The 24,454-nt window shown below is 38.3% G+C and overlaps 1 protein-coding gene and 1 long non-coding RNA gene across 3 annotated transcripts in view; one reads left to right on the top strand and one right to left on the bottom strand.

Moving 5' to 3' along the window:
* Positions 1–24,454, bottom strand: part of LOC129640273 (dedicator of cytokinesis protein 11-like) — a 198,933-nt gene that overhangs the window by 128,983 nt on the left and 45,496 nt on the right. The window contains exons 2-5 of the mRNA XM_055565487.1: positions 22,457–22,581; positions 21,797–21,997; positions 21,245–21,345; positions 19,579–19,720 (exon numbers count right to left, since the gene is read on the bottom strand). Of these exons, the coding sequence (XP_055421462.1) occupies positions 19,579–19,720; positions 21,245–21,345; positions 21,797–21,841 (288 nt within the window). The 5' untranslated portion in view covers positions 21,842–21,997; positions 22,457–22,581. The remainder of the gene's footprint in view (positions 1–19,578; positions 19,721–21,244; positions 21,346–21,796; positions 21,998–22,456; positions 22,582–24,454) is intronic.
* The window catches only part of LOC129640276 (uncharacterized), a 51,096-nt gene that overhangs the window by 10,567 nt on the left and 16,075 nt on the right, over positions 1–24,454 (top strand). Inside the window, exon 5 of one of the 2 annotated variants that reach the window (XR_008708717.1) lies at positions 224–988. The exons of the other annotated variant lie outside the window; for it this stretch is intronic. This is a non-coding gene — a long non-coding RNA (uncharacterized LOC129640276). Of the gene's footprint in view, positions 1–223; positions 989–24,454 lie in introns of those variants that run through there. 2 annotated transcript variants of the gene reach the window in all.

Here is a 24,454-nt window from a genome sequence, read left to right as displayed (position 1 = left end):
ATAAAATTTCCTCTTATTTTTGGGAGCTTAATGTGTATAGTTAATGAACTATTACTCCTTTTTTGTTTTCATCAGCATATTTGTACATAATGTAGGGAATGTTAAACTATTTTCATAGTTTATAGGTTGACATATAGCTTCTTCACACATAGAAGCAAAACATGTGAACGAAATACTTGTGGTATTATAGAAAACTCTAGCTAATAATAGCCCATCTTTGCAGACCGTCAGGAATCTTTGTGTGATCTGGAAAACTGGAAGTGGCACCAGCTGTCCTAATCATTCATTTAGAGCAGATGCTGGCTTAATGGAGCCCCTTAAATGTTGGAGTTTAGAATGTGTATCCTTAGATAGAGCCAAGTAATTCTACCCACTTCAGAAATGTGTTTGTGTGTACATGTATATATATTCCAAGGTACTTGAGTTTTTCCTAAGTAGAGGAGGGAAGTTGTCCTGTATTGTTTGCTGAGCTATTTTGTTGAAAGGTAAAAGAGAAATTAGAGTGATGTGTAATTTCTAAATACATTTTAAAATAAATAGTACACATAACATATATGATAGTGTATGTGCATGTCCAGCAAAACATTTGGAGAAAATATTTGCAAACAAAGCAGGATTAAAAAAAAACACTCTAAAAATGAAATATTCACTAATGAAAATAGATGTTGTTGTTGGGGATTTACTGTAAAATTATGGACGAGGTAGTAAGTGTGGAGGGAGGGGGGAGGACCTGTTTGGGGTAGAAGTTAAACAAGAGTGGCCATGAGTTGATAATTGTTGAAGCTGGTGGGTGCTGGGTATGTGGGGTTTAGTTTGCTGTCCTCTCTACTTTTGTATGTTTGGGGTTTTCTATACTAGAAGGTGGTTTAATGCCATATAAAAAATATAGCAATTGCCACAATTTTTAGGGCTTAAGAACCTTTTTAGGTGTTAATGACTATATTAGAGACCTTTGCTATGACACACACTATAAAGCTCGAAGGATGATTTGCATTGATATGTTTTTAAAAAATATGTCATTAGAATTGTATATGAAGACCTGAGACTTTTTGGTGCTGAAGTAACTGCAGCAAATAAATGTAGAGTGATATAATATGGCTGGTGGTTGTATATTTATTTGTGTATACCAAAACATATTCTTGTAATATGATTTTAAATAGGCCATTCTTTGTAACACATGAATTTTCAAATATTATTTGTTAAAATGCAAAGTATGGTAATATGGTACTAGCATGCTGCTGTTTTTCTTTCTAGAGTATGTTTGTTCACTTTAGATACATGGGGAAAAGACACATAACAAGGTAATTCCCATTGCAGTGCAATTCCCTCTTTGTTTCTTCTCTTCCAACAGAGGGCAGTCTTAATCATGCCATGCAAAACCTAGATGCTTCCTTTTGAGTTAGCCTTAAGATACCCATGATTTAGTATACTGTATTGGTGTTTTTCTTTCTGGCTTACTTCACTCTATATAATAGGCTCCAGTTTCATCCACCTCATTAGAATTGATTCAAATGTATTCTTTTTAATGGCTGAGTAATACTCCATTGTGTATATGTACCACATCTTTCTTATCCATTCATCTGCTGATGGGCATCTAGTTGAAACATGTATAATATCATGTATGAAATGAGTCGCTAGTCCAGGTTCGATGCACGATACTGGATGCTTGGGGCTGGTGCACTGGGACGACCCAGAGGGAGGGTATGGGGAGGGGGGAAGGAAGAGGGTTTAGGATGGGGAACACAGGTATACCTGTGGCGGATTCATGTCGATATTTGGCAAAACTAATACAATATTGTAAAGTTTAAAAATAAAATTAAAAAAAAAAGAAAAAAAAAGATACCCATGGTTTATTTAATGCTTCTGAACTCAAAGTTGAAATTAACCTGATGTGAAGTGATACATTTTTTTTAAGTTTCCCAAAGGGTAATGGTTAGACTGATGTGCACCATTTCCGGTCAAATCCTAGAACAGATGCTTGTCTCTTCTGAAGGATGTGAGAAAAGACTAGATCCAGGGGAAGGCAGGAAATTGTCAAGTGAGGACAACTGTCAGTTGTGTACTTTTGTCTACAACCTATCAATATTCACCTCAGTTAGTAATGTAAACAGAAATCCCAAACAGTAATTGCAACATGCATTATATATTCTTTCTTTCTTCTTTTTGCTGTGTAAGTCTTAGTGAAATAAATACTTGGGATCCTAAGGAAAAGATTACTTGCTTATTTTGATAAGATATATTTCAGAGGTAGAGTTAGACATTAAAGGATCTTAAATAGAATTATTTTCTTTATGAAAGTAAATTTCATGGCACTTCCAAAAACTAAAGAGGCAGTTTGAGAGAAAGTGAAAGTCGCTCAGTCATATTCGACTCTTTGCAGTCCATGGCATTCTCTAGGCCAGAATACTGGAATGGGTAGCCTGTCCCTTCTCCAGGGGATCTTCCTGACCCAGGAATCGAACCCGGATCTCCTGCATTGCAGGCATATTCTTTACCAGCTGAGCTATGAGGGAAGCCCAAGGAGGTGGTTTGGATTAGGTTTATTGCTGAGACTCTGGGAGATACTAATAATTCAGGTGACGATTTTTGTTGTCTTCCCAGCACTGGGAGCTGGTTGGCAACTGGTATGGTAACTACCATCATGAACCTTAACCTCTAAGATACTGGTGACCTGCCTTCTGTGTTTACTAGAGGATGGACAAACTCTTCTTCTTTCTCAGTCCCTGCATTACCTAGTTGTTAATTTTTTTTTAATGAAACCCTAAAATTAATGGAAAACAAAATAAAAATGTGCAAATAGACATCTTTGTAGAGTAAAAAATTCTGATCCAAGTTTAACTCCGGTCCAGAAACAGATAGGTGCTCATTCTTAAATATCTGACTCCAGGAAACCACCCCCTGCCATGTCAACTCTTGAGTGTCCCTCTCATTGTTTTCTCTGACTCTTGCCTTTCCTTATCTCCTGAGATAAAGATGGAATCTTATTGGAGTATTGTCCACTCTGATATATTATCCACTGTCTGATATTTTTGAGAAGAGGAAGGGAAGTAAGAAACTCTCTCTAAATTCCTTACTTGCATTCTTGTAGTATAAGGTATTTTAAATATACAGTAAGCATTATACAATTCCCAGTGACGTCTCATTTAAGCCACATAATAATTGGTAGAATATTGAGCATAGCACAGTGTTTATGTGAAAACCTAGTCATTTATTAGTTTAAAAAAATGTAACATTGTGATACAGTATTAGAGTAATCCATTTCCTAACTTTAACATTTATTTTAGAGTGCATGATGCCTGGCTGTCAAAACACTTTGGAGTAGACTGAAAATCACAATCCATGCAAGCTCTCTGAAACAGATCAGGAATAATGCAGGCCCGGTTTCAGCATCTTAGTATCCTGGAAAGTTCATTTACACTTAATCACAGTAAGTGCAGAATGTGGGTAGGGTACCCATTTGAAACAGACGTTAATACTATTTAACCTAAGTCACCAGTACAGCTGGACATCATTTCACATCTCAGTTTCTGTACAGTCATTTCACCATATGTGAATATAATATCAAATATGCATGGATTGTTTTTAGCAATTTTAGTCAATAGTGAGTTCTTAGTTTAATATGAAGGAAATTAATTTTCTCATTGAATTATTATTCTTGTATTATTTTACATTCAATATCTTTTATCCATACTTTAATGCAAATAATGCCATTTGAATATAATATTTGTTTAGAGTGACTATTGTTCATTCAGTGATTATTAAGGGATTGCCCATGCTGAGCTGTCTGTAGAAATCAGAGCACTGGAAATACTATTTTGACAAAGACGTATTTCACACAGGTTGAAATATTGACATGTTCAGTAGGACAAGGGGGAAGCTAGAGGGTCATATAAACGAAAGCTATCCTCTGAAAAGCAAATCTTAATAAAAAGTCAAAGAGTGAGAAAACGTTCATTTCCAGACAGTCCTTTAGAGGTTGCATAAGAGGAAGCCAGCAGAACTGGCTCTGCCATGAGGACCAATCATAAACACAAATGTCTTGAGCAGATGGATGCTGAGCTACTAGACTCAGGACCTTTCAAAAAAAAAAAAAATGAGAGTGGTACAGCCTTCAGCTTTGCTCTTTGTCTCTTGTAACAATGTATTGAAGCTGTGTCTTTCAGTTGGCCCAGATGCTTTGTTTTCCTTCTGATTTAGAAACAAGTCTCACACCATTGGCATCATTGAAAACATCAGGCCATAGGGAACCCCTGTACATAACATAGCTACATTTCTATGAGTTTCTCATTTTTGCTCATATAATTAGCAGCACAGCCTAAAATGCCTCCCCTGTTATTTCTTAGTTACATACCTAGTTCATCACTCACATCTTGTCTACAAAGAAGTTGGCACCTATTTATTTGTTACAGAGCTGTTGATACAGAGCTGAAGTAAAAAAAAAAAAAAATAGCAGAATTGATTAACCCAGATTGTATTCGATTAAGGAGTAAATACAGCGAAACTCATTAAGTCTGCAGGTACTGAGAGCCTGGTGTCTTTTTGCTTGTCTCTCTCTCTGAGTCTTTGGGAGACAAAGTCATTCAAAACTGTTATGTGAATACCTGTGTCATACAGTTTTAATTTCCTTTTTTTTTTTTTTTTTAATAAATTTCAGGTTCCTCAACAACTTAAGCAGACATTTTCCATCAGGCACTTATTGAAGGAAATACTGCTACAGAAGTTTCCCTAACAGTATTAGATACCATATCATTTTTCACTCAGTGTTTCAAGGTAAAAATGAAAAGTTAGGATTCAGTTGGTATCATTGCAAAGAAAGTATGCAAAAATTAACTAGGCAGATGAAGCTTAGTATAAAAGACCCCAGTGAGCAGTCATCCTTTTCCTATTTGGAACCAGTCTGTTGTTCCATGTCCAGTTCTAACTGTTGCTTCCTGACCTGCATACAAATTTCTCAAAGGCAGGTCAGGTGGTCTGGTATCCCCATCTCTTTTAGAATTTTCCACAGTTGATTGTGATCCACACAGTCAAAGGCTTTGGCATAGTCAATAATGCAGAAATAGATGTTTTTCTGGAACTCTCTTGCTTTTACCATGATCCAGCGGATGTTGGCAATTTGATCTCTGGTTCCTCTGCCTTTTCTAAAACCAGCTTGAATATCAGGAAGTTCATGGTTCACATATTGCTGAAGCCTGGCTTAGAGAATTTTGAGCATTACTTTACTAGCGTGTGAGATGAGTGCAATTGTGCGGTAGTTTGAGCATTCTTTGGCATTGCCTTTGTTTGGGATTGGAAAGAAAACTGACCTTTTCCAGTCCTGTGGCCACTGCTGAGTTTTCCAAATTTGCTGGCATATTGAGTGCAGCACTTTCACAGCATCATCTTTCAGGATTTGGAACAGCTCAACTGGAATTCCATCACCTCCACTAGCTTTGTTCGTAGTGATGCTTTCTAAGGCCCACTTGACTTCACATTCCAGGATATCTGGCTCTAGGTCAGTGATCACACCATCATGATTATCTGGGTCATGAAGATCTTTTTTGTACAATTCTTCTGTGTATTCTTGCCATCTCTTCTTAATATCTTCTGCTTCTGTTAGGTCCATACCATTTCTGTCCTTTATCGAGCTCATCTTGGCATGAAATGTTCCTTTGGTATCTCTGATTTTCTTGAAGAGATCCCTAGTCTTTCCCATTCTGTTGTTTTCCTCTATTTCTTTGCATTGATCACTGAAGAAGGCTTTCTTATCTCTTCTTGCTATTCTTTGGAACTCTGCATTCAGATGCTTATATCTTTCCTTTTTTCCTTTACTTTTTGCTTCTCTTCTTTTCACAGCTATTTGTAAGGCCTCCCCAGACAGACATTTTGCTTTTTTGCATTTCTTTTCTACACGAATGGTCTTGATCCCTGTCTCCTGTATGATGTCACGAACCTCATTCCATAGTTCATCCATGGCCAAAAAAAGTATGTGTATATGAAATCACAGGCATATTCCAATTTATCACTGACATTTAGCTATTTAAAATGATGTAAAGCAGAAAGAGCAAAGAAAAACATTACCGACTCAAGTCCTCAAAGCTGTATTACAAAGGCAGCATATCAAAAAAGCAGAAAAGATCCGGTTACTCATTAAGAAAAACAAAAGGTTGTAAAATGCAAAATGTAACAGAAAGTGAGAGGTAATAAAATGTTTAAAAAAATTTTTTAATACATGGTCAGAAAAGAGCCTCAACAGTGAACTTTTTGATATGAGTTTATAGATCTTCTTTTTTTTTTTAATTTAATTTAATTTTATTTTTAAACCTGAAACACTGTATCATCTTCTAAGAGTGGTTCTCAAGTTCACTTGGGGGCTATTCAATATGCAGATACCCATGCCCCTTTCCTGGAGACTTGGGAAATAATTTTAAGTGAAGAGAAGAAAATAAGTCAATATTTCCAAATATACACCATAATTATGTAAACTCATTGGTGCAAAAAAGATTTTTAATGAAGAACTTCACAAATATATTAATAATTTTATAACCTATAAGCATAGAAACATATATATATATTCATAATAGTATAGACATTTTAAAAATTATCCATTTTGTGTGATCAAAGGCAACAGATATCTCATGCATGGATTAGATGAAGGAATAACATACCAACCTATTTACTGAACAATCCCAACTTAGCTTTCAAGCTTGCAAGACTAGGTTCTCAAGTTAGCTTTGAAACTTCAGTAGGAAGCCTGAAAATGGCTTCTGGTGGCAGTAATGGGTCATCTCATTTGTGTTGCTACAAATCACGTCTTTATTATAAAGTCTATAATAGAAGATTTTCCTCTTATAAAAACTTGAAGAAGTTATAAAAGGACTTCATATTTTGATATAGTGTAACAGATAACACTGAAAAGGGCCGAGGAATATCCAGCCCATATCTTTTTGTCAAGTCATCATTTATGGAGCTAAACAGATAATTGACATTTCAATGCACAGCTATATTTTATCCTATTTTATATTATTATATTTACCTTTTGGAAATAATAAATCTCAAATTTTGTGACTAAAATAGTTATTTTATATGGGACTGTAATTGGAAATATTGATTTATAAAACTTCACTAAAAACTCAATATTTGCCTAAACTAAGGTACACCTAAATATGATACATCATGACCAGATAGCTTTCATAAATATAAACCAATATAAAGCAAGATTTTCTTGGTTAGCTATAAATATATATAATATATAAGATAGAAGAATACATAACATATAATGTATAATATATAATATCAAGGGTCTAAAATGTGGTCTCTAGAGCTAAATATAATAGTCATGGATTATAGAAATTAAGTGAGAAAGACAGGTGGGAAATATGACAGGAGATTCATAAAACCCAAGTTTCCGGGTGTTAAAAAACAGCCAAGGAACTTCCCTGGTGGTCCAGAGGATGGGACTCTCTGCTCAGGGGGTAGTAGGAACAGCCCCTGCTCGGGGACCTGGATCCCACATGCCACAGCTAAGACATGGTGCAGCCAAATATATTTTTAAAAGAGAGAGAGAGAGATAAGAGGCTCAAACTGGAGTCACTTGTGCTAAACCCACATCACCTGAGTTATAATATAGAGCCTAATTGAAGTTGCAGCCTTTTCCAGGTAGGTAATCTTAACTAGTAAAAAAGTATATGAATTACTTTCAAGTTTGGGATTTCCTGGTCAGCACTAGTGAGGTAATCCAACTGACAGACCCTTGCTGTGCTCCAGAGGAAGGTGAGCTTGCCTGAAACAATCAGGTCTCTTTAAGAGTAACTTCCTTGACCTGACTCCTTCTACCTGTAAAAGGCTTCCATTTTCTATGGCTCTTCAGAGCTCCTTTCAGTCTGCTACATGGGATCCTGCTGGACTCGTGAATCACTGAATAAAGCCAAAATCTTTAAAACTGACTCACCTGACTCTGAATAAAAAGCAGAGACATTACTTTGCTGACAAAGGTCCCTATAGTCAAAGCTATGGTTTTTCCAGAGTTGGACCATAAAGAAGGCTAAGTGCCCAAGAATGAACACTTTGAAACTGTGGTGTTGGAGAAGACTCTTGAGAGTCCCTCGGACTGCAAGGAGATCCAACCAGTCCACCCTAAAGGAAATCAGTACTGAATATTCATTGGAAGGGCTGATTCTGAAGCTGAAACTCCAATACTTTGGCCATCTGATGCAAAGAACTGACTCATTGGAAAAAGCCCTGATGCTGGGAAAGACTGAAGGCAAGAGAAGGGGATGACAGAGGATGAAATGGTTGGATAGCATCACTGAATAAGTGGGCATGTGTTTGAGCAAACTCTGGGAGGTGGTGAATGACAGAGAAGCCTGGTGTGTTGCAGTCCATCGGGTTGCAAAGAGTTGGACATGACTGAGCAACTGAACAACCACAGTTGAATTTTCTTTTTTTTCACAAGGAAAAAAGAACCGTATAGAATCCTCCAAATAGCTTGATCATCACAGCAGCAGTAAATTGAATAATTTGCTGTCAATTTGAATAATTTAGAGTTCAAGGCTAGGTCATACAGTTGCATGCAAATTCTATAATATATATTGGCTTAAAATGCTATAATTGTTTTATATTTTTGTAAAGGAGGAGTTTTGCTGTTTTTTCCTATGGACAATGGAGAACAGAACCCCGTAAACTGGACAGTTTCTAGGAACAAATTATGTAGTCTATTTGATTAAAGTATTCCCCAGATGGCTCAGATGGTAAAGAATTCACCTACAATGCAGGAGACCTGAGTTTGATCCCTGGCTTCAGAAGATCCCCTGGAGAAGGAAATGGCAACCCACTCCAGTATTCTTGCCTGGAGAATTCCACAGACAAAAGAGCCTGGGGAGCTACAGTCCATGGGGTCACAAAGAGTTGGACATGACTGAGTGAGTAACACTTCAACATACCCCAGAAGAGTGAGGGTGAAGCGAGGCATATCCCCACTGTACTCAGCGGCTGAACCTCAGATACAGACAATAAAGGAAGTGGAATGATTCCCTGCCTGCCTAGTCCTGATCACCAGACTGCTTTAGGAAGGAGACAAAAAAGGACCTCGGAAAACTGAGCGGCAAAGGTATGCCTTGGGATGGTTTACACTCACTCCTTCAGAAGTCAAGATGACAAAAAGAGGAAACAGATCACTGAGTCCAGACTCCTCAGGCCGGCGAGATTCCCTGCCATAAGAATAGGAGAGCAGGAGAGTGGGATGACTCATCTCATTGAAAGATGGATGATGAAAGTCTAGCTGCCTGGCTTCTCCATACTGAGAAGATGACCATGGTTAGAAAATTGGACTCCTGGTCACGAGTGCAACTTTGGACTAATTATAACAAATTTCCCAAAGTCCTTTCTAACAGGAGTTAGATACCACAAGAAAGGTAGAGCTTGGAGTCAACTAGCTCCTGTTTTCCTTGAAATCTCTCTTCTACCCCTCCCCACCATTACACTGCAGTCCTTTGGCACTAACCATGGTTAGTCTATTTGTAAGGACACCCTCCATGTGATGGTCTCACCCAGGGGAGTGTCTTCAGGCAAGCAGTGAAATGCTCATACCAGGAGAGAGGAGGTTCTCCTTTCTGGAACCAGCAATAAGAATGTGTTCTCTAAAGGGCTGTAGTTATCCTTGTTTCTTTTAAGGGGTCTTAATTTCATAAAAAATTGAGAGTCTGAAGAGTTTCTGAAGCAAATATTTGTCTTATTGGCTGTTTTCCTTCTTAAGGAAAGCAAAGAGACATTATGTAAGCTCAACAGGGCTCAGGCACTGAGGGACCAGACCATCAGGCCATGACTTTTACATCTGTGGTGAAGATGTTAAAATAGTTGAGTGACAATCCATGTATAGAGTGGTTGTAAGCACAGATTTCAGGAGCCTAATATAGGAATGACATTTACCTGGATAATTCAGCAGTACTCTGGTTTTAAGGTAAGTAGATCTATAAAAGTCTTAACTACTTAATTATGACAGAATTTGGCTGTCAGTGGTGAGCAGATCTCTGCTTCTATATGTTTCAGATTGTGAACTATATAACTAAGTTAGTTATAACTGACATTAACAGTCAGTCAAACATTAGAATGCTAGGTATTATGAAACGAGAGTTTTGCAGGCTATATGGGTATTAAGACAATTCCTGAATTTTGGAATCTGCTCAGGATATCACCTAAACGATCAGATAGTTGTCCCTCAGTATCCCCAGAGGATTAGTTCCAGGACCACTGTCCCCCTTCCCCCATGGATATTACACTCTGAAGATGCTCAAGTTCCTTATATAAAATCACACAGTATTTGCATATAACTTATGCATATCCTCTCCTGTACTTTAAAATCATCTCTAGATAATGTATAATAGCTAACACAACGTAAATGCTATGTAAATAGCTGCCTACATGCAGGAAATTCAAGTTTTGCTTTTTTGGAACTTTCTGGAAATTTTTTTCAAATATTTTCTATCTGCAATTGTTTGAATCCCTGGATGTGGAAGCTGCGAATATGGAGGGCCAACTGTAACTAGTTTCTTACAGCTAAAACAGGGATATTCATTTAGGGATCTGGCTACTGAGCCAATCATTTCACTTCTCTAGGACCCTTCTTGAGAGACTCTTAGCCATGCTCACAGTAGATCAACTCAGACTTGCACAGCTACTCACTTCTAATGGCACAGTGGTGCACAGAACAAAATAGTTTACTACCTGAACAACTGCTAAAGCAACTGTCAGTAATTGCTTCAAATCTGATTTGCGGTGTAGAACAAGATGGCAGAGGAGTAGGTGGACATGGAGTGCATCTCTCTCCATGGATACATCAGGACTACACATTCAGACACAGAAGTGCTTGCAGAACAGCAGCTGAGAGCAGACGGGAGTACCTGACCACTGGAAAAGAGTATATAGAAGCATGCAAACACTCGGTAGGACAAAGGAACTAGGGGGAAAAACAGGAGTGTTACTAGGACTGGACCTGCCCTTGGTGGGTGCTGGAACCGGAGGTGGGGTCCAATCCCCACATTGGGGCAATTGTCTGGGTCAGAGGAGAAACATTTAAGGCTGAGAATGAAACAGCTGATCTGTGGCAGCCTAAATGGAATGAGAATCAGACAGTCCTTGCCACAGCCATACATACCCCGGACAGGGAAGCAGGTCCCCTGCAAGGCACAGCAGCTGGAAGCTGGAGCACCGGGATTGTGGAGCAATTTCAGGGTGAGGGCTGCTGTTGACTGTGGCAGGACCGACCTAGGAGACGTGAGGCAGGAAATTGTGGTGGAAAGTGCCTGTGGTGGAAAGCCAGGCAGCCATGGAAGCAAGACGATACTGCTGGAGCCATCACCATAGCCTCTATCTCCCCACATGCCAGCACTGGCAGCTGAACAATAGACAGGCTGACCCATCAAAGCCCTGACTGCACTGAACTACAGAGCAGGACCCCATCCAGGGTGTTCCTTGAAGTTACTGATGTGCTGAACTACAGAGTAGGACCCCCACCTAGCGGGGCCTCTCTATGTGCCTGACACACTGAACAACAGCGAAGGACCCCAGGCAAGGGAGATCGCTAAGTGCCTGAATGTGTGGAGCTACAGAGAAACACTAGCCAAAGAGGTCTTCTGATCGCCAGCTACCAGAGGCTCAAAAAAGATTCTGATAGGGCAATAACTCCTACAGCAGAGGCAGTCCGTATCCCTGAACACTTGGTGCCACCATCATCCCTGAAGGCAGCTGCGCCACATTCATGCTCAACCCTCGCTGGGGAAGAGTTGCCACAGGCAAAAAAAAATCTTGCATCTATGCACATGGGGTTGCTTCAGTTGTGTCCAACTCTGCGACCCTGTGGACTGTGGACTGCCAGGCTTCTCTGTCAGGGGGTTCTCCAGGCAAGAATATTGGAGTGTATTGGCCAATATTGGTTGCCATAACCTTCTAGAGCACTATGTTTATTGCTGCCCTAGCTTCCAACCATCCTGAGTACTTGGTGCTCCCAGAAACCTGTGACCCAAGCAGCTGCACCACCTCCGTAGCTGGCCCTCACTGGGGCAGACCCAAGTCCTCCAGGGCAGCCTCAGGAACAAACCCAAGTGGACAACCCATGTGCAAAGGTGGAAATAAACCACAATTGAAACCCAGGGGCAGTGTGGCTAAGAAAGAAGACCCAAAACCTTCCCACCAGCTGTACAAGCTGCAGATTAAATCCACACGATCAACTAGGCAGACTCTGTGTCTATGGGATATATAAAAGGACATTGAGAGCTCTCACAAAAGAAAATGCACTATTTCTTATAGCTGTGTACACTGGAGGCAAGAAGACACAGGAGTAGGACCAGATTAGCGTCTGAGTTGCCCCCACAGCAGGCCAAGAGACCAGCACGGTGATGGAAGTCACCCTAGGAGGGCGAGGTGGACTGTACTCCCAGCGATGGAAAGGACACTGACAGCAGTGACTCAAGAAAAATATTTACTATTCTTATATTCTGACTTGTCTGCAGTTTCTTTTGGAATTTTTCTTTTTCTTTTTTTCCCCCTCTATTGTAGTTTTCGATTTTATTAGCACTATGAAATACAATTAAGCTTTTGAGGGTCTTTTTTTCAGTCACACTTTTTATTGTTGCTATAAATCTCTGCCTCTACATTGGCCTTTTGCTGTTTTGTGGAGTTTTCCTTTCTTTTTTTATCCTTTTTTAAAATTTTAATTAATTAATTTATTTTTTCATTTTATTTTATTATTAAATTTTACATAATTATATTAGTTTTGCCAAATATCAAAATGAATCCACCACAGGTATACATGTGTTCCCCATCCTGAAGCCTCCTCCCTCCCCATACCATCCCTCTGGGTCATCCCAGTGCACCAGCCCCAAGCATCCAGTATCATGCATCGAACCTGGACTGGCAACTCGTTTCATACATGATATTTTACATGTTTCAATGCCATTCTCCCAAATCTTCCCACCCTTTCCCTCTCCCACAGAGTCCATAAGACTGTTCTATACATCAGTGTTTCTTTTGCTGTCTCGTACACAGGGTTATTGTTACCATCTTTCTAAATTCCATATATATGCGTTAGTATACTGTACTGGTGTTTTTCTTTGTGGCTTACTTCACTCTATATAATAGGCTCCAGTTTCATCCACCTCATTAGAACTGATTCAAATGTATTCTTTTTAATGGCTGAGTAATACTCCATTGTGTATATGTACCACTGCTTTCTTATCCATTCATCTGCTGATGGACATCTAGGTTGCTTCCATGTCCTGGCTCTTATAAACAGTGCTGTGATGAACATTGGGGTACACGTGTCTCTTTCCCTTCTGGTTTCCTCAGTGTGTATGCCCAGCAGTGGGATTGCTGGATCATATTTTTCTACATTTATTAATTTGTTTGCTTTTCCTACTTTACTTTTCCTCTTGCAGTTAATCTTTAATGAATATAAACTTTCCTTATCTACCTTTAACTTTGCATATCTATTATTTCTTTTATTTCCATTCCTCTCAACATGTTTATTAGTTTTGTTTTCATTGCTTTATTCCCCACATGGCACATTGCTTTACTTTCATTTTTTAGTTTGTGCTTTAGTTAGTTTGATCTTAACTTGTAGATATCATTTTCAGTTTCCTTTGTTCACTAGGTCAATCTATTGTACTTTATTTTTGTTGGACTGTTTTGATTTTGTTTACAGGTGTATATGTATATGTGTATATTCCATTAGTTTAATTATTATTTGTCTGATTTTGTAACTGCCATTTGTCTGGGGTTCATCTTTGGTTTCTCGTGTTTGGGTATTTATTTTAATCTCACTTAATGCCATAACAAACCACTTGTGGAATCTTTGTTCCTGGCCAGAGATCAAGCCCTGAGCCTTTGCAATGGGAGTACTGACTCCAAGACCCTAGATTACCAGAGAATTCCCAACACTAGAGAGTAGCAAATAGAGAGAACTCTCACAAAAGAAACCACTTGAATACAAGACCCAGCATCCCCCAACCACCAGTAGTACCCAGTGCAAGATGCCTCATCCAAACAACAAAGACAAAAATACAAACCAATCATCAACAGACAGGATGACCACCTCACTCAGCCCTGCCCAACAGAGGAAAAAAAACTCAGCATAAGTCTCACCCTATAGGACGCTTACACAATCCACTGGACCATCCTTAGGAGGGCAGAAACCAAAAGGAAAAAAGAGTTCAACCTTGAAGCCTGGGAAAAGGAGACCTCAAACACAATAAGTTTAAAAAAATAAAGAAAAGGCAGAGAAAAACTACCCAAATGAAAGAACAAATTAGAAACACAGAAATCCAAATAAATGAAGAAGAAATAGGCAAACTACCTGAAAAAGAATTCAGAATGATGATAGTACAGATGATCAAAAACCTTGAAAACAGAATGGAGAAAATGCAAGAATCAATTAACAAAGACCTAGAAGAATTAAAGAATAAATATACAGAGACAAACAATACAATTACTGAAATTAAAAGTACTCGAGAAGGAATCAATACCAGAATATCTGAAGCAGAAGAATGGATGAGTGAGCTGGAAGATAAAATGGTGTAAATAACTGCTGAAAGCAGAATAAGGTAAAAAGAATGAAAAGAACTGAGGATAGTCTCAGAGACCTCTGGGACAATATTAAACTCACCAATATTCGAATTATAGGGGCCCTAGAAGAAGAAGAGACAAAGAAAGGGTATAAGAAAATTTTTGAAGAGATTATAGTTGAAAATTTCCCCAACATGGAAAAGGAAATGGTCAATCAAGTCCAAGAGTTGCAAAGAGTCCCATAAAGCATAAACCCAAGGAGAACACACCAAGACACATCCTAATCAAACTAACAAAGACTAAACACAAAGAAAGAATATTAAAAGCAACACGAGAAAAGCAACAAGTAACATACAGGAAAACCCCATATGTTTAACAGCTGATTGGTTAGCAGAAACTGAAGGCCAGAAGAGAATGGCAGGATATATTTAAAGTACTGAAATCGAAAAATCTACAACCAAGATTCCTCTACCTGGCAAGGATCTCATTCAAATTTGATGGAGAAATCAAAAACTTTTCAAACAAGCAAAAGTTAAGAGAATTCAGTACCACCAAACAAGCTTTACAACAAATGTTAAAGGACTATATAGTCAGGAAACACAAGAGAAGGAAAAGTTCTACAAAAGAAATACCAAACAATTAAGACAATGGCATTAGGAATATATCAATAATTACTGTAAGTGCAAACGGATTAACTGCTCCAACCAAAAGACACAGACTAGCTGAATGGATACAAAAACAAGACCTATGTATATGCTGTCTACAAGAAACCCACTTCAGACCTAAAGACACATATAGACTGAAAGTGAGAGGATGGAAAAGTGTATTCAATGCAAATGGAAAGCAAAAGAAAGCTGGGGTAGCAATCCTCATATCAGACAAAGTAGACCTTAAAATAAAGAATATTATAAGAGATAAGGATGGACTCTACATAATGATCAAGGGATCAATCCAAGGGGAAGACATAACAATTGTAAATATCTATGCACCCAACATAGGAGCACCTCAATACATAAGACAAGCACTAGCAGACATAAAAGGAGAAATTGACAGTAACACAATAAGTAGGAGACTTTAACACCCCACTCACACCAATGGAAAGATCATCAAAACAGAAAATTAATAATGAAATACAAGTCTTAAATGATCCATTAGATGAGATGGATCTCATAGACATCTTCAGGACATTCTAGCCACATACAGAAGGATACACCTTCTTCTCAAGTACCTTTGGAACATTCTCAAGGATAGACCACATCTTGGGTGACAAATGAAGCCTCAGTCAATTGAAGAAAATTGAAATCATATCAAGCATCTTTTCCAACCAGAATGCTATGAGACTAGATATCAAGTATGAGGAAAAAAATGTAAAAAGCACAAACACATGGAGATTAAACAGTACATTTTAAAATAACAAACAGATTACTGAACAAATCAAAAGGGATATCAAAAAATTCCTAGAAACAAGTGACAATAAAAACACGGCAAGTCAAAACCCATGGGATGCAGCAAATGCAGTTCTAAGAGGTAAGTTTATAGTAATACAATCCTACATCAAGAAACAAGAAAAACATCAAGTAGACAACCCAACTTTACACCTAAAATGTAAAAAGAAGAAGAAAAAAAAAATTGTAGAAGGAAAGAAATCATCAAGATCTGAACAGAAATAAATGAAAAAGAAATGAAAGAAGCAATAGTAAAGATTAATAAAATGAAAAGCTGGTTCTTTGAGAAGATAAAATTGACAAACCATTAGGCAGACTCATCAAGAAAAAAAGAGAGAAGAATCAAATCAACAAAGTTAGAAATAAAAAAGGAGAGGTTACAACAGACAATGCAGAAATACAGAGGATTATAAGAGAGTATTATGAACAATTATATAGCAAGAAAATGGATAACCTGGAAGAAATGGACAGATTCTTAGAAAAGTTTAGTCTTCAAAGACTGAATAAGGAAGAAATAGAAATTATGAACAACCCAATTACAAGCACTGAAATTGAAGCTGTGATCAAATTTCTCCCAAAATAACAAAAGCCCAGGACCAGATGGCTTCACAGGAGAATTGTGTCAAACATTTAGAGAAGAGCTAATGGCTATCCTTCTAAAACTCTTTCAAAAAACTGCAAAGGAAGAAAACTTCCAAAGAAATTCTATGAGACCACCATCACCCTCATACCAAAACCAGATAGAGACAACACAAAAAAGAAAACTACAGGTCAATATCACTGATGAACATAGACGCAAATATCCTCAACAAAATTTTATCAACCAGAATTCAACAACACATTAAAAAGCTCATGCACCATGATCAAGTTGAGTTTATTCCAGGGATGCAAGGTTAGTCAATATACACAGATCAATCGATGTGATACACCATATTAACAAATTGAAAGATAAAAAACCACATGATAATCTCAATAGGTGCAGAAAAATCATTTGACAAAATCCAGCACCCATTTATGATTAAAACTCTTCAAAAAATGTAATCAATACTGTGAAAATGACTATACTACCAAATGCAATCTACAGATTCAATGTGATCCCTATCAAATTACCAATGGCATTTTTCACAGAACTAAAACAAAAAAATTCACAATTCATATGGAAACACAAAAGACCCCGAATAGCCAAAGCAGTCTTGAGAAAGAAGATTGGAGCTGGAGGAATTGACTTTCCTGATTTTAGATTATATTACAAAGCTACAGTCATCAATATAGTATGGTACTGGCACAAAAACAGAAATATTCACCTATGGAACAAGATAGAAAGCCCAGAGATAAACTCACGCACCTATGGATACCTTAGTTTTGACAAAGGAGGCAAAAATATACAATGGGGCAAAGAGAGTCTCTTCAATAAATGGTCCTGGGAAAACTGGACAGCTACATGTAAAAGAATGAAATTAGAACACTTCCTAACACCGTACACAGATAAACTCAAAATGGATTAAAGATCTAAATGTAAGACCAGAAACTATAAAACTTTTAGGGGAAAATATAGGCAGAACACTCAGTGATGTAAATCAAAGCAACATCCTCTATGACTCACCTCCTCAGTTCAGTTCAGTTCAGTTGCTCAGTCGTGTCCAACTCTTTGCAACCCCATGAATCGCAGCACACCAGGCCTCCCTGTCCATCACCAACTCCCGGAGTTCAGTCAGACTCACGTCCATTGAGTCAGTGGTGCGATCCAGCCATCTCATCCTCTGTCGTCCCCTTCTCCTCCTGCCCCCAATCCCTCCCAGCATCAGAGTCTTTTCCAATGAGTCAACTCTTCACATGAGGTGGCCAAAGTACTGGAGTTTCAGCTTTAGCATCATTCCTTCCAAAGAAATCCTAGGGCTGATCTCCTTCAGAATGGACTGGTTGGATCTCCTTGCAGTCCAAGGGACTCTCAAGAGTCTTCTCCCACACTACAGTTCAAAAGCATCAATTCTTAGAGCAATAGAAATAACAAGAAACGTAAACAAGTGGGACCTGATTAAACTTAATAGCTTTATCACAGCAAAGGAAACTATAAGCAAGGTGAAAAGACAACCCTCAGAATGGGAGGAAACAATAGCAAATGAAACAACTGACAAAGGATTAATTTCCAAAATATGCAAGTAGCTCATACAAGTCAATACCAGGAAAACCAAACAACCCAATCAAAAGGTGGCAAAAAGACCTAAACTGACATTTCTCCAAAGAAGACATACAGATGGCTAACAAACACATGAAAATGAGCTCAACATCACTCATTATTAGAGAAATGCAAATCAAAACTACAATGCAGTATCATCTCACTCCAGTCAGAATGGCCACTGTCAAAAAGTCTACAAACAATAAATGCTGGAGAGGGTGTAGAGAAAAGGGAACGCTCTTGCACTGTTGGTGGCAATGTAAATTGATACAGCCACTATGGAAGACGGTATGGAGGTTCCTTAAAAACCTAGGAATAAAACCACCATATGACCCAGCAATCCCACTCTTAGGCATATACCCTGAGGAAACCAAAATTGAAAAAGACATATGTATCCCATTGTTCATTGCAGCACTGTTTACAATATCTAGATCATGGAAGCAACCTGGATGTCCATCAACAGATGAATGGATAAAGAAGTTGTCATACATATACACAGCCATACAAAGGAACATATTTGAGTCAGTTCTGATGTGGTGGATGAACCTAGAGACTATTATACAGAGTGAAGTCAGTCAGAAAGAGAAAGTTAAATATCATATACTGATGCATATATACCGAATCTAAAAGTTGGTACTGAAGAATTTATTTGCAAGACAGCAATGGAGAAACAGACATAAAGAAAAGACTTATGGACATGGGGAGAGGGGAGGAGAGGGGAGATGTATGGAGAGAGTAACATGGAAACTTACATTACCACATGTAAAATAGATAGCCAAGGAAATTTGCTGTATCTCTCAGGAAACTCAAACAGGCGCTCTGTATCAACCTAGAAGGGCAGAATGGGGAGGGAGATGGGAGGGAGGTTCAAGAGGGAGGAATATATGTATAGCTATGGTTGATTCTGGAGAAGGCAATGGCAACCCACTCCTGTATTCTTGCCTGGAAAATCCCATGGACGGAGGAGCCTGGTAGGCAGCAGTCCATGGGGTCGCTAAGAGTCAGACACGACTGAGCAACTTCACTTTCACTTTTCACTTTCACGCATTGGAGAAGGAAATGGCAACCCACTCCTGCATTCTTGCCTGGAGAATCCCGGGGACGGGGGATCCTCTGGGCTGCCGTCTATGGGGTCGCATAGAGTCGGACACGAGTGAAGCAACTTAGCAGCAGCAGCATGGTTGGTTCATGTCGATGTTTGACAGAAAAGAACAAAATTCTGTAAGGCAATTATCTTTCAATTAAAAAATAAATTTTAAAAACTCTAATTTTCATTACATCATTTAATGGTTAAAGAATATACAAACAAATTTTAAAATAACAGACTTGATTTCAATGTAACACCATTTCAAATTAATTGGTTTGCTAAGTAACACTTTAGGGACCCCAGATCATGTTTTCCTTCTCAATCACACTAATACTTGCCTGTTCATGAATAATGTCAGACAATTCTTTCTCCATGTCTCTGAAATTTGACGTGAGCTCTTCTTCATGGTATTCAATCTGATCCTCTTTCATTAACCACTCATTTAGTTCCAGTGCAATGCTGCATGCTTGGATGAACTTCCTGTAGATGAAGATCAAAGATAAAGTTTTTGTTACTTATTATGCAAAAGTCTCACTGACTATTTAATATTTACTTTAACCATGGTTTGCCTAGAAGGAAGATTAGAATCCCATATTTTCTTACTGTGGTTTTGCTAATGCCATCTCCTAATCTGAAATATCTTTTCTTTTCCATCTTTGCTTCTGGTTTCTTATCACTTTCAAAACCTAGCTCAAAATATATACCCTTCAGGAAGCCTACCTGCTCAGTCATTTACTTGATATGGTATCAGCTATGCTTGTGCTCACAGTAATTTATATCTGTAGATAATGCCATTTATTCAAAAATAGCTAATTTGGGGCTATGTACCCAGTACAGTGCTGGGTATTATAGGCATGAAGTATCTGCCCTGGGTTGGTAAGAGTGGCGACAGGGAGTTGATGACTTATCATAAGAATATCTTTCCATTATTTCATATATGTATGTTTAATATGCATAATTAGAATGCAAAACTTAGGGGACAAAGTACCTCACTGACCATTTGTTCTGTATCCCTATGATAGCAACTAGTAGAATCTTTTTGTACATGCCAGGCATTAATATGGAGAAGGCAATGGCACCCCACTCCAGTGCTCTTGCCTGGAAAATCCCATGGATTGAGGAGCTTGGTGGGCTGAAGTCCATGGGGTCACTAAGAGTCAAACACGGCTGAGTGACTTCACTTTCACTTTTCACTTTCATGCACTGGAGAAGGAAATGCCAACCCACTCCAGTGTTCTTGCCTGGAGAATCCCAGGGACGGGGGAGCCTGGTGGGCTTCCGTCTATGGGGTCGCACAGAGTCGGACACGACTGAAGCAACTTAGCAGCAGCAGCAGCAGGCATTAATAAATATTGAATGAATGACTACTGGTTGCTCTGTAACCTGAAATAGCTGATAATACAGAGATAGGAAAAATAAATGAAGTAAGTTGGGAGCAAATGAGTGGAAGTTCTCTTTCTACTCAGTCTGCTTTACTCGTCTCTCCCTCTTATTCTGAAGGTAAACTCTTTTATACACAAAACAGATTTTTTCTACTGCGTGACCATTCAAACATGCCTAGGCTTAGAGGGACTCTCAGTCCAGAGATGATATCGTATGCCCTAGACGGGCAGAATCCAAGTGGAACTAAGGATACAAGTAAGCCTATCCAACCCTTCCTACCCTAAATGATCTGGAAAAGCTGTGACATGAGGTCAGTCAGGCAAAGGAGGAAATCATGCAACGAATGTAGGCTTCTGTTTGTGTCACAATATCCAGAGCAATGAAGTGGTTGCCATATTTAATGCCTTGGGTCACTAGGAGATTGTTACAGTTCTGCAGCAAGAAAGAGACCACACATTTCCTCACTACCTAAAATACCATTAGAAGGTAACTTAAACGTTATAAAAGGGAATCGATAATTTTTTAGAGGGACATAATTTGGTGAATATTTTGGTTTCACTTAAGAAGACAATGGAGGGGAAAAAAAATAGTGGTCTGATCTGAAAACTACAAAGCACTTACCTAAACATGTCTTTCAACTCATTTACTTTTTTGGGCGGATACTTGCTAGCTTGACTGTCATTTAAGACAGCCCTTGCATATGCCAATGGACCTGCATTTACCTAAATTATAAAAGGAGAAAAATGAGAGTTTTCAGAATGTAATTAGAAAGTAATTTTTGCATTTCTCTTTTTAAAAAGAATACCATATTAAAGATCCATACCTGAGAAACATACTTACTATCTTATTATAAATTTATTTGAAAAAGATTAACTTAAGCAAATCATCTGCCAAAATTATACTCTAACAAGGTCATTAACACTTTCTGCTATCTAAATATAGGACTTGGCTCTAGTCAGAGGGATTTATGTTAAAGGTCTCTGACATAACAAAAAATTTATAGAAACTGAACATAATGTCTTTATTAAATTAATAAAAAACGTTGAGGTTTTTGCACCCAGTCAGAGTATAAGACAATTACAATTACTATCTTACAATTACTAGCTTGTTCTGTGCCCTTATGAAAGTGAGAGGAACAAGAAACGTTTACTACATGGTTAGCAACCAACATACCTGCACTGAAACACAGCCCTGCAATTTAAGTAGGAGCTGAATCATGTGCACGTCAGCAGAAGAGCAAAGCTTTTGCAGCTCTGCAGTTTTATCTTTTATTTCATCAGTGGCAACATCAATTGTCTTTAAATGAATCTGCTGTTCATAGTTTATAGAAATCCTCTTCTTCACATATGGAACCGAGTTTGAAGCTATTTGAAGCTATTAAAGATTAAGATTGACAGATGAGTTTTTAAGATAGTAAATCAAATAGCCAAAATAAAAAAGAAAATCTATCGTGCTTAATTCTCCCCATGTTTTCTCTGGAAAATCCCTTAGAGACCAAATAGGTGCCTTATTACTTCAGGACTGAAGGAGAAATTCTCTGTGAGACGACTCAGACTAAGCATGAATTACATGCTTACATATGGGAAAGTAATGGTTTATAACATAGCATGTTTGTGTAAGTGAGCGACTGAACAGCAGAACAATAAACAATTAAAATTTCAATTACATTTTCCTGCTGACCAGCTGCTGCTTGTATGTATCAAAAAAGATCATGTCAAACAAAGAAGTTATGCCAAGTCCTACTTACTAGTCAAGATTGTATGGCGTTTGCACTGTTCCTCTATACAGCCTTGCTTTTTGCCTGACAATGTATAAGGAGCCTCAAAAACAAACCTGTTGATATTATGGTTTCTTTCAAACTCAGTTTTTCTTTCTGTGAGTTCTTCATCATCAAAGTAGGGCTTCACATAAGTGACTTGGATATGAGACTATTTGGGATCAAGCTCTTTGACATTTACCTGGAAAGTAAGAAAGTTTTGTGTTTTATTAAACAGGAGGGAAAATGGGGTACAGGTAAGCTACTAACACCTCTGAGATCAACTGAGGAACAGTGTCATTGAATAATACACTGTGAGATGAATACACACTTGGAAGAGGTCTTTGCTCTTTCTTCAAGGATTGTCTCCTGATTATTAAGAAGTTACAGAAGCCTATTTGGAGATTACAGAAATGTAGACAGAAAAAATTGCAATGCTACCACTCAGCAATGACCATCATTTACATTCTCATATATTTCCTTGTAATCTTTTTTCTATGCATATATATTTATTTACAAACCAAGATCATGCTGAGCATTGCTTTATCACTTGCTGTTTTTTAATTTTTATTTTTATTTGCTTTTATGTTACATTCAATTTCTTTTTTAAATTTTTATTCATTTTGATTTAAAATTTTTTAATATAAATTTATTTGATTTTAATTCGAGGTTAATTACTTTACAATACTGTACTGGTTTGGCCATACATTGACTTGAATCCACCATGGTTGTACATGTGTTCCCCATATATTAAATGGCTAACTGCACATTTGAATTCCACCTCCAAAAACACCTATTAGAGAGAGGATTCTCAGAAGATGGCAGAGCACCAGACATCTATCTTCTTATAGAGACAATAGTTACACCATCATTACCTAACTGATGGAGCAATTTTGGAACTCTGGAGTCTGTTGAAGACTTGCAACTTCCAGGGGAAGACTTGGACAGAAAATTACCTTAAATTTGATTTTGTTCAATTTTAACTCTGGGCACAATGGCAGCAACCCATACCTCATCCCTCAAGTACTATGGCAGATAGCTGTGTGCATATTCCTAGAACAGCTTGTAGGAGCCAGGATGAACAAAGACCCTGTCTTTCAAATATTGTGAATCTGTGCTATGACTGCTGATTGCTGCTTCTGATCACGGGGGACAGTCAAAGAGGCTGTGGCCATTTTTATACCATCTCTTCCCTTTGTTGCAATGCCCTCCCCCTCTGGCTAAAGTGACTTTCAGGGGATTTAACAGACCAGCACCTTTCCTCTCCTCTTCATTTTCGTCTCCATCCACTCTTAGGAGCTGGACATCCAATACTAGACGGTTCAAAGGTAACTGCATAAATGAGCGTGACTAGAAAGCCACTGCGCATGCTCAGGGGAAGGCACAGGCTCAGAAAAGACTTGCTGCTGCTGCTGCTGCTGCTGTTAAGTCGCTTCAGTCGTGTCCGACTCTGTGCGACCCCATGGACTGCAGCCTACCAGGCTCCTCCGTCCATGGGATTTTCCAGGCAAGAGTACTGGAGTGGGATGCCATTGCCTTCTCCGCAGAAAAGACTTGAGAAGATCCCATATTTACACGTCAGGCTGATTCTTGGGACAGACACAGCTTACAACAATTAAAAACAACAACAAAACCCAGGAAACTCTGGGACAGGGACAGAATCTGATTTCCAGAGAGATCACAATATTAAATTCAAATGTCCAGTTTTCAACAACAAAAAAATTGCGAGGCATACAAAGAAATAGGAAAGTATGGCCCATTCAAAACAGAAAAATAAACCAATAGACATTATCACTGAAAAAAAGTGATAGCAAATCTCCTAGAAAAAGACATTAAAACAACAATATTCATGATCAAAGAACTAAAGGAAGTTGTGGGAAAAGTCAAGGAAATTATGCATCAACAAAATACGGATATCAATAAAGAGCTAGAAAATCTAAAAGGAAACCAAAACCTTTTGTTTCAGAGCTGAGAAATACAACTGAAATGAAACATCACCAGAGGGATTCAAAGACACATTTCAGCAGGTGTAGCCAATTTGAGGATAAGACAATGTCAATGATGGATCAGAGGAA

This window comes from Bubalus kerabau, chromosome X (genome assembly GCF_029407905.1).
Source record: "Bubalus kerabau isolate K-KA32 ecotype Philippines breed swamp buffalo chromosome X, PCC_UOA_SB_1v2, whole genome shotgun sequence".
NCBI lineage: Eukaryota > Metazoa > Chordata > Mammalia > Artiodactyla > Bovidae > Bubalus > Bubalus kerabau.
The sequence above is the reverse complement of the archived record's forward strand: the minus strand, read 5'-3'. Positions and strand labels throughout refer to the sequence as shown.